General features: G+C 40.2%; 1 protein-coding gene across 5 annotated transcripts in view; it reads left to right on the plus strand.

Annotated features, from left to right (window-relative positions):
• The first annotated feature begins 408 nt into the window (after positions 1 to 408).
• Positions 409 to 14,044, plus strand: part of birc6 (baculoviral IAP repeat containing 6) — a 135,439-nt gene continuing 121,803 nt past the window's right edge. For 3 of the 5 annotated variants that reach the window (XM_037122680.1, XM_037122682.1, XM_037122681.1), the window contains exon 1: positions 409 to 836. In XM_037122680.1, the coding sequence (XP_036978575.1) occupies positions 626 to 836 (211 nt within the window). In that variant the 5' untranslated portion in view covers positions 409 to 625. The remainder of the gene's footprint in view (positions 837 to 14,044) is intronic. The other 2 variants (XM_037122683.1, XM_037122684.1) reach the window with 1 other exon arrangement.

The following is a 14,044-nucleotide window of genomic DNA, read 5'->3' on the forward strand; positions in this document are numbered from 1 at the left end:
CTTGGAGTGGCCATTGAACACTTGAAATTGTCTACTTTATTATTTTATTTTATTGTCTAGTTTACTATTCTATTTATATCGTTATCTTTATCTTTAGCTCTTGTTTCCATTCATGATATGTCTATTTCTACTTTGCACGGAACATCTGGAACAGGGGATTAATAAAGTATTCTGATTCTGATAAATTGATATAATTTCCTACCATATGCTAATTACTGTCAGGGCTAATGCTTAAAGTTGAGTTTAGAACTGCTTGAGGTTGAGGTATACAATTGCTTAGCACAATAAAATACTGTATCCTCAAATACTTGTTATTGCTGCAGAGCTCTTATTTTGATTTTTTGTTGCTGTGTCCATCCATTGTTCTCGTTTACCGCTGGTGTTATCGCGGGAGGTGACATAGATACGCTAGTTCCGTGTAACTGACAGAAAGTCCTGCCTGAAGTTCCTCAGCGTTGATGGTGAATAGCCACTGCTGCGGCAACGGACGGAGGCGGAGAAGCCGCAGAAGGAGTAGGCTGTGGCAGAGGACTAATAGTTCGGAGCCAGTCTTACAGATTAAACAGTATTACGTGTATCACCGGATCCTAACAAACACCAAAAGGGAAGAGAAGAATAAGGAAAGATGGCGGCCGCGGCCTCGCCGGGCTCCGGCTCGTCCACCTCCTCAGACTGGATTGTACTGAGAGACGGTTGCCTGCGTTGCGACGAGGAGGGCCTGCGAAGCCTCTCTTACCACCCGGCCCTCAACGCTATCTTGGCCGTTACCAGCCGTGGCAGCATTAAAGTAATTGACGGCACTTCGGGGGCAATTCTCCAGGTTTCGGCGCTGCACGGTAAGCACTGGTGCCCTCTATGAAGCCGTGACAAAATCAGTTTCAGTTATGACAAGTCAACCACTGGTTGTCAACAGACATTAAACACGACACAGGATAAGTTGTAACCTATGCTAGCTAACGTTAGCGGCTCCTAGCAGTTATCTCTGGGCCTAACTAGTTAGATTATTTGGCAAACAGGGGTCGTACAGTCCGTTCTGCAGGTGAAATAACACATTCTTTGGACGTTTATCTGTTTGTGGTCCAGTTAAAACAAAGTGTGCTCTAACGCCAATGTTTGTCCACGTTATTGTTCACCACATTTGCGACATATTGACCATATAAGCTAACTAATAGCTAGACAGTCAACGTTAACTCAGCCGTGCGACCGTTTCTGTCATTCTAGTCGTTAGCCACGATGTGATATCAGAAGTAACGCTACAATTCATATCTGAGATACCTGAAAGAGACTACCTAGTTAAACGCAGCGTTGTGTGCTCACGTGAATCACTGCTATAGCCGCCAAGCTACCTAGCGGCTTTTAAACGCTGTTTAACTTTACAGCCTATCGTTCGCACCGTCAGTCACTTGGATGCATTGATGTATTGCTGAAAGTAACCTGATTGATGCGGCAGTGTTTGTGTAATGGGTCACGATTGCTAACCTGACAAATACCCCTTTCACACTGGCCAAAAAAAACAACAACCCTGAAACACTTAACGTTACATCCGTTAACATCTGGTGTATGCAGTGTGAATTTATATAATCTTGATTTACTCAAGGGACAATCAACCATTTAGTAGTCTCAGGTATTTAGCACCTCTGGCTGGGCCCGGCTGTGATATGAACACGCCAATACACTCTCTTTTTTCAGGCGCGATGTTATGACGTGTGTTGAAGTTAAGGCCGTTGACATGTTATGAACTGCCGCCTGCTATCATCCGCCTTGACAGCCGTGAAAGCGGATGATAGCAAGCGGCAGCGGCAGGGGACAGAGCCAAAAAGCTGCGATCAAGTCGGACAGTTTTCCAGCAGTTTTCAGTCTGTACAGGAAGTCAAAGACACTCACATCCTGTTAGATGTGATTGTTGAAAATGTTATGGGATAGATCCAGGGGCGGTTCTAGACAAATTTACTGTGGGGGCCAAGGTGGGGCCAGTGTTTAATCTTTACTTTAATTTTGCTTTGCAATAAAATCATACAAAAGTTTATTTTGTACGTAAAGAGTGCATTGATTGAAACACTGATGTAGGGCCATCAAAAATCAGAAATTAAATACAGTAGGACAGTGCTGCAGAAGGTGGGCATGGACCCCTGACCCCCTCATACCAGTGTGGCCTAAAGCTCCGTCTCCTGTCCCCCATCAGAGTGGTTGAGAATATGTTGGGCTGCACGTCTACATTGTTCTTGGACTTGCTGATATCTGTGGAAAGATGCACATTCAACATTGGGCACAGCTATAAACAACATTTATTTACTGTTGTATGCATTTATTTTAAAATGTAGTGTTTGTTTATTTTTTTAACATAAGAATCACACATCAATGACACAAAAAAGAATTTATGGCAGAAAGCACCATTTTATAGACACACTGTACTATGAATTGTAATGACACTGCTTTGCAAATGGCCTGAACAAGAACACCTTCTCCACATCACAAACCTAAGGGTGCAGTAGGTGATCCACATGGATCCACTTGCTGTTCTTCTGGCTGTTCCTCTCTCTGTATGTTTTCTTCCTCCTCACCCTCTGGAGTGTCCCTCTCTGTGTCAGTGCCCTCACTGTCATCACCTGCCTTCTCTCCAACCTCCACCAACTCTTCAGCTCTCACAATACCTTGACATGTTTCTCTCACTTTTTCATTTACTGGGGCAATAAAGGCTGCAATGTCCTTTCCTCATTTCATGATAACTACGAGAAGTAGAAACACAACGTAGAGGCAAACATCTCATTGTACAAGTAACCATCCCTCCCAACTTAACATGGGTTGATACTGTTGATTACTTTACTCAATAAACACATTATTTATCGAAATGCAACAGCCAAGACTGATAGAAGCCGTTTTTAGACAGAGCACCAAGCCGCCAATTTGCCCGTCCTTTTGGTGGCTCGGTCTGCGGTTTTAGACAGAGGGCAGCAAATTGGGGGTCTGTTTTGGTCCGCCGATTTTCCGCCTCGGAGGGTTCACTTATTTCCGCCTCGCCTGCTATCTAAAAACGAGGTGGACCTTACCTTGGAGCAAATGTGCCGCCTTTTCTATCTAAAAAGGGCTAAAATTACATGGTTAACGTCACAACATTGTGTAGATCTAGCTAGGATACTGACATTCGGATGCTTGCTTCTGCTTCGGTAAGTTTCCCTCGATATGTAAACATAGTGAGACCAGACATTTGCAAACTAGATTTTCTTATCAGAGTGAGGAACAACAGTAACACAGTTATATCGTTTTGCTTACCTTCACATCTTGCACCAAGACATTAGTAGAATCTGTTGCTGCCGTTCTCATTCTCGTATCGCACTCGGCAATGCGGTGTTTGGGTGCGTCGCTCTAATTACTCTGTGTAGAACGCTGAGTCACATTAGTTCCGCTTTTGCCGCTAGCGCGTAAAATCGTAATAACTTGATCAATTTATTTTGTTTTAATTTTTCAGTCAGCTCAGGGGGGGACACAGCGGGGGTCAGGGACATTTTTACAGGGGCACTAGCCCCTGTAGGCCCCTGTGTAGAACCACCACTGGATAGATCTGTTTGTAAGATGTCCTCAATCATTCTTAATTATGACACTACAGTCTACTAAAATGATGCACATGCAGTCAGATTTCAGCTGTTTATAGATCACCTGAGCAGCCATGTCCCTCTCAACCGACATAGATAAACTGAAAACATTAACAGTTACACACAAAAGAGAAATACAAGACCATAACTCTTATTAATCTCTCAGGTAGGATTATTGGGTGCTGTTGGCTGCCTTCACATCTGAAACCTGACATTCCACTTACCAGAAACTTTTGTGTTAAGTACTTCAACAGGCTGAATGAAATTGGTCCAATGTTTATACAGCATTTTTTGTGTGCAGTTTATATTATGAATGCAGGCCATTTAGTCTCCACGTCAGCCACACAGGATTTCTGTTTTCTGTGGACAGAAAAGCCTTAAAGGGATATTCCGGCATAAATTTAATCCATGGTCTAACACACTGTGACACCGAGTAAGACCCCCCCTCGAGAGATCAAGTTTTCCGTTTTCAAGTTTTCCATTAAATTTAACCTTCAAAATCAGGGAAATTACATCAGAATTTCTTCAGTTCAACAAAATTAAAGTGGTTCTCTAAAATCATTATATTGAGTCAACAACTTATCAGTTATGAGGATGCAGTCACTGCAGTCATGTATGCATGATGTCTGGTCAGGATAAAATTGCACACAAATCTAACCGCGATGAATCCTGTTGATCAATTCTGCGCAGGACTGGCTGATCTCAAATGAGCCTAATATCTTTCAATCCTTATCTGTCAGTGTCAGTGCTGAGTTTGAAAGAGAGACAGACATTAAAGGTAGTAATATAGTTGCTGTTGTTCATAGGTTCCGTGTGGTCTGAGCCTAGTCAGCTGCCTCAACAGTATTGTGCATGTGCACCTCATCAGATCAGGAAAAAAAGCCATGTCTAATTCAGAATATCATGACGTTTTTAAATTGAACAACTTGTATTCTGATGAGATGTACAGTCTGCTCCTTTCTACATTTCCAGATTTTCTGGCTTGTTGGTGATGACGAATGGGACACACAAGGGGATAAAAACAGAGGCAAACTTGTACGCTGGAAATGTGAACAGCATTTAACAGAAGCCTTGTTAACACACTAATTGTCAATTTTTAATTTTTAATTTGTCAAGACTAGCAATTTACGTTTTATAAAAATTTAATTTGATTGAGAAAGCAGACCACTCAAAGTTTTCAGTAGCTGCTAGTTAGTAAAGCTACAATCATAGCTCGATTAGGCAATTTAATTGGATAATTTCCATTGTCCAAGTATAAAAGTACCAATAGAGAATCAATTTATTGACACAACAGGGCTTGATGCCAAGCTTTTTTCCAAGTAGCACTGTGCTACCATGCTGAAAAATGTAGTAGCACATAGGGATGTAACGGTTACCGTGGTAAAATTCCTGATGGTGAAGGTTGCCTTTTAAGTTTTAATTACCATGGTAACTGCCGCAGTCGATAACCACGGTGTGGAAAACTCGCGGTGCGTGCGCAGCGTGCATCGTGCATCGTGCGCTTGTTATGTGGTGAAGAGGACATGATGGAGGCAGGACGTGATAGTAGCGGCCCTCACAACATTTTTCCACCTTCAGAGAAACCAAATCTGCAGTCTGGGTGTATTCTGGTTATTATAAGAATACTCAGGGACAGCTGGTTGAGGATGGCAGCCCTACCTGCAGGAGTTGCGAGAAGAAAGTTGTTGTGAGGGGCAGCAACACATCCAGTTTACACGACAATCACCCTCAACTGTTCATCGCATGCAAGGTAAGCTGACCTAAAGCTCAAGTGCATGATGTATGTGTATGTCGAGTTTTCTCTGAGTGATCTGCTGTTGTCACTAATGTAAACTGACCAGATAGTGGTATAACTGAAGGAAGTTGATGTGTGATTTGGCACATTATCTCAACTGCTTATTAAATGTAGATTTCACTTTTTAAAGTCGACCTAGTAATTGCCCAAATATTGATGCAGAGATGCAGTGAGGAGGATCTGAGACAAACACGTACTGGGTGGACTGAGTTAGTGAATACAAGCTGACGGAGATGACTGACTTTCATCTCAGCTCTGTTCACCTGAGCAGCATCTACCTGTGGCTCAGCAGCCATCTGACCAATCAGATTGACCGAGTCCATTGACAACAGATGAGAAGGCAGACAGAGAGACAGACAGGCAATATATATTAGTAATATCAGAAATATATAATTCTTGTGGATTATTTGTAGAGTAGACTATATATAAAGAATAATATAAAATGGTGAATATGACAGGTATCTAGATAAGAGCCAAAAAAAGAGTATTCATAGAGTATTCATAATTCATTTAACAATAATCTTTTTTGTTTTGATCTGAAAAATGATCCAACCTGTTTCTAACAAAAGTAATATGATCTAAATTGTGAGTTTTGTGATCTGTTGGTTGCACCCTTAGTATTAAGTAACAATGACAGTAATAATTAATAATGACATATTCTATTCTTTTTTTTCACAGAGGGTCTGCTGGCCAATCGAGTGCTGCTGCCACTACATCTCATTCTGCCTCTGTAACGCAGACATTAAAGGACATGTTTCAAGAACAGGCTGCCTCATCACAAAAAGCCAATGACCTGTTTTGCACAGTTTTGGATTTGGACTATTTTAATATATAATAAATCAATTGAAATATAAATCTTGGTGAAATTATTTCAATTTATCATTCATCAGACATTTAAAAAGTACTGCGGTATACTGATAACCGTGATCATTTTGGTCACTATTACCGCAGTGTGAAATTTTCATACCGTTACATCCTTAGTAGCACACAACATTTTTTAGTAGCACAGTCATAAGTGAGTCATAATGCGTAAGGGGGTTCATTTTCACAATGCCGACACTCTTTCGTTTCTCCATTTTGTGTTTTGATTTTAGTTTTTGCGCTGCAGTCTTCACTGTGTGTGTGTGTGTGTGGCAGGGATGGAAATTAACTTTTTTGTTCGCCTGCCACTGTGGCTGGTAAATTCTAAAATCTACCAGCCACTCAACATTTTTACCAGCCACTTTTATGTTTAAGCGTCGATGTGTACAGTACAATGCCGAGAAACATATTTTTCTTGTAAAAGACATGCACATAGTATTTCCCAATCAGTACTTTTAAATTATGTGATACCAATGAATGATTGTAGGGGTGAAACTATCCAAGGGTCATCTACTAAGCTGTGAAATAACAGGAAATGAATAGACAAAGTGGTTCAAAAGGTTAGACGGTTAGAAATCTATATCAGTATTTCCCTGCAACTTATTTCATATGTTCAACTGCACTGGACCCACACAAAGGAAGTGGAAATTGCATCATTAGGTGATTAGAAGGTAGTAATATATAGCAATATCTACTTGCAACAATAGAATTTACTGTATTTAATTATTTCTTATGTTCAACCGTTGCGACGTAACGCCACATTTTACTTTACTTCTGTTCTTGTAAACTCCGACAAAAGAGTAGCCAGCTCAGCTGACCGCAATGCGGAGTAATAATTAGTAGCAGTGAAGAGTTCAAGTGAGGGCTTGCCAGCAGAACGGCCAAGACGGTCATTTTGACCGTTTTCAAATATGTGTTATAACTTTGTATTTTAATTTAGAATAGTTTTATATAAATTACACAAAAATCAAAGACAGTATGATATGTTTTACCTATTTCGGCCATAAGCAGTCATATTGACCGCACATCATTTCGCAGAGTTTCATTGTTACATTGTTTGTGCTTCTTTGCAAATGTACTTGTAAGTTAATTATTATATAGTTGTGTTATATAGCCTGGTTGGCACCAAGGGCAAACAAAAACGGGAGATCCCTCTCCGTGAAACAGCAAGCGGAGCTGTTCGGTGCTGAAGTGATGCGACTCTGACTGTACCAGGGAAAGCCGACGAAGAATGTCTGCATCCTGAGCACCGTGCACACAGGTGTGGGCACCTTTAGTGGGGCGAAGGCAAAGCCAGAGTCTGTGATTTACAACAACACCGAGTATGGCGTGGATGTCCCGGACCAGATGCGAGGGCGTACTCCGTCAAAGGCAGTACAGAAGATGGCCAGTGGCGGTCTTCTCTGTTATCCTCGACCTGGCTGGGATCAATGCCTGCATCTTAACAAGATTAAACAATTTTAAAATGTAAAGTTAACATAAAACAAGTAATAGGCAACGATTCCAGAAGAAATATGGCAAAAAATTATACAGCGAATCTACTCTTCTCCTCTATATGCCTCAGACACATTGTGGTTCAGTTTAAAATAGTGCACCATCTTCATTTGACCAAGGATAGATTGTCTAAGATTAATATGGGTATTGACCCTACGTGTGATTGGTGCAGGCAGGCTCCTGCCACACTGCTGCACATGTTTTGGTTGTGCCCTAAGCTACACACTTTTTGGCAGTCCATCTTTGATGCATTCTCTGGAATATGTGGAAAAACAGTACACCCATCTCCTCTGATCTCCTCACTGTTTGGTGTGGCTCCGGTGGATGCCACTTGTTCTGAGTGCCACCTAAGCATGATGGCCTTCTGCTCTTTGTTGGCTAGGAGGCTTATCCTGTTTGAATGGAAAGATGTTCTCCCCCCAACATATAGCCAATGGATTAGGGAGGTCATGAGTCATATTCATTTAGAAAAAATTAGATACCCTGTAAAAGGGTCCACTAGAAAATTTTATGTCATTTGGCAGCCATTTATTTCCTTTGTAGAAGGCATGGCAGCTACTAACATATCTAAGTAACCCAGTTGTGTGTGCGTGCCTTGTTTTTTTTTTTTATTTTTTTTTTTACGTTGGTTGGTTTGTGTGTTTTTCCTTGAATTGTTATTATTTATTTATGTTGTCTTTTTCTTTTATTTACCTAGATATTTTAATTATATATGTATGAATCTTCAGACTCATATTTGAATATGTCAGGATGTATGGAAATTTGCTGGGGGTCCGGTACTTGTGGGTGGGGGGGCACTGGGACAAGCACAGTATTTTATGGTCTGAGAATGAGACCCATCAACTATCTTTCTACAGAATTGCTTTGAGAGGTTGCCTACATTGCATTGTATTGCTTTAATTGCCTAGCTTAATGCACACACTGGCTTCCTCTTTTTTCCACTTCTTTTTTGTGCAACTAACTAGGCCGCTTTTCCTCTTGCAGAATTACTTTAGACCAGCTTTATGATGATGAGCCTTATGACTGCTCTTATGTAGCTGACCTTCCCCTACCCGAGCCCTCAGAGGCCCTGAACATTATGTTACAACACTACTCCTAGAGGGAGGTAGACATGGTTCAGCTTGGAGAACAGCTGGACCAACAGCACCCTAATTATTCTAGTGTCAGTGATGTCCTCACAACATTTGAGAGAGTAGGACAATTTGAAATCAGTTGAGAGAGAGTCAGCTGGAATGCCTCAGGAAGGACAGAGGCGACTTTTGAACTGAGTTGGCTACACTGAGAGAGGAGGTAAAGGTCAGGAACAGAAACACTGTTCAGTCCAAAAGCAAGACTGAAGTCCATACAATCCCTTGTCCAAACAGCCCCCCATCACATCCAGACCACACCCAGCCACGTTAAAAAAACTTCACCTGCTGAAGTACAATACAGCCCATTCCAAGAGGACTGTACCCTCTCACCAAGCCAGTGCCTATAAAAAGTATTCACTAAAGATGCACTGATTCCGATATTCAGTATTGGTATAGGTGCGATATTTGCCAAAATCACTAGCTAGAATATCTGAGAGGGTAAACTGTATTATCCGATCCAATTTATTAGCTCAGGCGTTCCCATTAATACTTGAACGGTGGGCAACATGCTGTAAAGAGACCAGTATGTGTTATGTGACTAGCCTGAGCGAGCTTGAGTGACACTCATGTAAGTTGTGTAGATTTATTTTAAGTAACCTCCATATCATTCACTGTTTATTTAGTTTTCCTTACGTTGTCACATAAAATGACATGGACGCCTTGCTTGTCTATTTCCCACGAGTTCAGCATATCCTCAGTTGCCTGTTTTACAAGCTCTGCTGTATGAGACCCACAAAACTTGTGCATGTACTGGCGCGTTGTAACTCGAAAGTGGAAGAAATTAAATGTAATGCCGAGACGGTTGGGCGTACTGGGGATTTAGAAACTCCAGGTGACGAAGAAAACCCTGATCCTCAACCACGGGGATGAGCTGGTTGTCCAGAGCGATGAATTCAATTACCTTCTCTGTAATATTTTTGGCCATGTTGCTGTCTTGAGGATATTTTTCTTATACCTTTAAGTAAGTATCCAGGAGTGTTTGTTGCTTTGGTGCCTTTGCCTGTATTGCTTGAGTGAACTTGTTGTATTCCTTTGAGTGTTTTTTTTTATGTGCCATATTAAATGCAGCTCTTTTGTTGCCCCCCTACGTAGCGGCCGTATTGCAGATGTTATGCACATGTCTGCCTTCTGACACAAATTTTGTACCACGTTCAAAATCAGTGAAACAATGCCCATATTGGCCTGATCCCGATCCTGCAGATCGCCTCGAGACATCCCTAGATTATAGTAAAGTTAGCTAATGATGTTTGTTGACATTAACTAATTGGCTGCAGTTATGATTTGATTAGCTATTATCATCTGACAAATCTTAACTAAAGCTGGCAATGTATAATACCAATGCCGCACAATTAACTGATTTCATCCCCATTAAAGTTAGCTGGGCGCTTAACAGGAAGTTACCTGACTTGCGGTGTTAGTCTAGATTACACCTGCTCTATGGCCCCATCTATGTATTTGTTAAATAGTGTGCTACTCTGTCATATGGTCTTGCATTCACCACTCTGTGGTCTCACAACACTGTTCTGACTGGTTACAAGTCACATGAAGTAGACATAACAGAATTGCATGTGAGGTCTCCGATAATTCCATTTATTGAAAAACTAGTTATATTCGCTTGAGTACCATACAACCTGTCTTCAGTTTAGAGATAGGCTAAATACTTCTATTTATGACATTATGGAGGCAAATAATGTACTTTTTACCTCACAAAATGTATTTGATACAGCAAATAAATTGATGACTTGTTATAAAGATATCCACCATTATAAAAGAAATAAATACGAGCTTGAGTATATGAAGTGTTATATATGTGATATATGAATATGAAATATGAGTTTTAACATTAAAGTGATGAACACATAATGTATCATTATAATCCACTAGTATAAGATGTCATTCTTGAATGCACTTTTATTTTTCATAAAACAATGAGAGGTCTATTTTGATTAAACACATGTTTAAAAACATTTCAGCTAAGCTTTGTGTTGGACTTTGTGTTATCTCAAATTCATATTCATTGTAAATGCAAATTGGCTGCAAATATTGGTTAATGGTCTAAAAATAATAATATGTACCAATATCAGTCCTGAAAAAATCAGTGGACAACTAGTCCCGAGGTCTAGTTAAAAACACTTGTCTGCTTAAACAGGCACCAATATGGAAGCAGTTTTAGAATTAGACAATTGAATTTAAACAATACATACAAACAAACCACTTACAAAAAAATCAATCTCGATTGACCTGCTGTAACTTAGAATTAATTTTGAACTTTTCTCTTGGTCTGCACATGGATGTGAACTTTTGATTGCTTGCTTCTCGCCTGAGTTTATGCAGATGCTTCAAGGAATATTGCTGGCAGAGACGGTGTTCATTACTTTGTAATTGCCTTAGACGAAAGACTTCTTATGGCCAATTAAATTTAGTTAGTTAGTTTCATTTATTGTCCACAATGTGGAAATTTGTCTTGGGTCTCATAAAAACAACAAGCAGGACGGCAACAACAACAACAACACTTATGACAAACATCTTCAGGGCAAAAAGCAGGACAGCAGTGGCGGTTACATAAAAAACGCATCAGGTTAGTTTCTTAACCTGTGCTCTGCTGCCACACAGTGCAGGTAATTACAGTCTCTAGTCTCCAGAGTTTTGAAGTCAATCCTGTAATCATTTGCTTCACTGGGAGGAAAATCCCACAGCATGTTAAACTATTTTATCCCCTTCAAGTTAGCTGGTCACTAAACTGGAAGACACTAGCTGTGTCAGCTTCCCAGGTATTTTCCTAGCCGGGAAGTCACCACTGAGCAGCTTTCATAGGAATAAACGAGGCCTCACCTCTAATGTGTGTACAGTAATAAAATGTCCTTGAATAGACCCCATCCCAAATTCCTTACTTATTATGCGCCACCACCAGATGTTGATAATGTGTCATCACTTTGTGTGCCAGAATTATGCATGTTCTCAGGTTTTATGTTATGGCGATATGGACTAAAACTCATACCTCTATTTTTTAGCAGAATGGCAATACTCAATATATATATCAATAATTTTTCTGTGATGTAATTGGGGTTTCCTCCAAAGCATTATAGCATATTAGATTCACTTTTCTTGATTGCCTCCAGGACCTCTGTGTCCTGCCAGGTGGGGACAAGTGGTCTGGTTTTCTTGTCAAAAGACAAGACTTTAGAAAGTGACCTTTCCTGCTCCAGGACCCCCTCAATCATCTGTAGTCTTGATCCCCAGCTTGTGGCTTACTCATTGATTAGCTGGTGACCTGGTAGACCCAGCTGTATTTACACTTTATCCAGTTTACTACTAACTACTACTTACTACTAACATTTACGGTAATCATAATGAGGTAGTGACTGTGGGGCAGACTGCAGTCTTAGTCAGACCCATGAAAATTACGATACTTTTACAGTAATTAATCCCATAATAAACTGAAGGTATCACGGTATGCGTCCAGATTTCAAAGTAAAGGACGACGTGAGGAAGAAATAAAAGTAGTTTAATTTCCATAAGTAGTTAAACATTCATATACTGCTAGACTAAGAACTTCCTAGACTACTTGCATGCATGATATGAAGTACTTTTACTGTGTACTTTTTGAGTAATCTTCTGTCAAAATCCTTAACAGAGGACAAGATTAAGGATGTTTCACCCAACTTTGATGTGGAATAAAAAACTTATTTTCCTTAAGTAGTCCAAGATTCATATATGGCTGAACTAAGTACTTCCTAGACTATGTGCATGAATAATATGAAGTACTTTTACTCTGTACTTTTCGAGTAATCCTGTGTCAAAATCCTAAACAGAGAAAAGAATAGGGATATTTTGCCCAGCTTTAACATGAAATTAAAAGCTTATTTTCCACAAGTAGTCCATGATTCATACACAACTGAACTTAGCACGTCCTAGACTACTTGCATGCATAATATGAAGTACTTTTATTGTGTACTTTTTGAGTAATCCTGTGTCAAAATCCATAACAGAGAAAAGAATAAGAATATTTCGCCCAACTTTGATGTAAAATAAAAAACATCATTTCAACACTTTTCTACTCATACCCACAAAATTGAATTTGTGTTCACAGTGAAGAATTTGTAGTCATAGAAATTAGAGTTGTACTCACAAGACTTTGCACAAACAACTTTTAGAGTCATGCATAAAAACAATCCTGACCCAAACAATTTATCAGACTTGCGTATATGACAGTACAATTTTGTGTACAACAATTTTATTGACATACAAACGTTTAACATTACGAATACGAATTGTTAGAATCATGCACATGTCTTTCTGATATCTATCTTACTCCATAGAAAAGGGGTATAAGATGCACAGTTATCACAAGGTTTTATCTTCCTTTAAAACCAGAGAGATTGTGCAAGACTTAAAGTTGTTGGAAGTTAACAGTGGTGACAACATGTTTGGCTATCTGGTCGACACTGCACAACTCTACCCTTGTGTGGCATATTGACATCATGAGAGGGAAAATGGCATGCTGCGCTAGTTCTCCTCCTCATCCTCCTTCTTCTGTCTGAATTATGGTCAGTGCGTTTACATGACACTTAAGAAAACCAAATTACAGGGTTAGTCCGACTATGATCAGATCTTTAAGATGCATGTATACACCTTAGTCTGACTAATATCAGACCAGATCGGATTTCTCATAGTCGAATTAAAGCACCCATTATTCGATTGATAGTTGCATTACTCCTGCATGTATACGTTCCAGCAGATCCGATCGGATTTTGCATTCCGTGCAGGCGTGAGATTTTTCCCCAGGGCCATGAGCCGGAAGTAGACGGACAGCGTGCATCTAGGTTGTGTAATTATCATGTACACCATATATGAAGTGTACAAAGATGTAGCTTTGTCTCGCTCTTCGTACGGCATCTTTCTTGAATGCTGAGGCAAAAGAGGTCAGCTGGAGGTGTTTCTGTTGCCGCTAGTTGAAATGGGTACAGCTCCACCTAGCGTACCGATGTATGACATGCTCCGGCCCAATAATCTGATTTTCTCACCAGCATGTATATTCAGATAATTGCAGTTGTCTGATTGAGTGGCATAGTCGAACTATGGCTTTAATCCGACTGAGATGTGCATGTAAATGCACTGGGTATCTGCTCCATTTGTTGGCTAGAATTTCACCAACACTGATATGTATGGCTGAT

Source organism: Acanthopagrus latus, chromosome 15, assembly GCF_904848185.1.
Source record: "Acanthopagrus latus isolate v.2019 chromosome 15, fAcaLat1.1, whole genome shotgun sequence".
NCBI classification, from domain to species: domain Eukaryota; kingdom Metazoa; phylum Chordata; class Actinopteri; order Spariformes; family Sparidae; genus Acanthopagrus; species Acanthopagrus latus.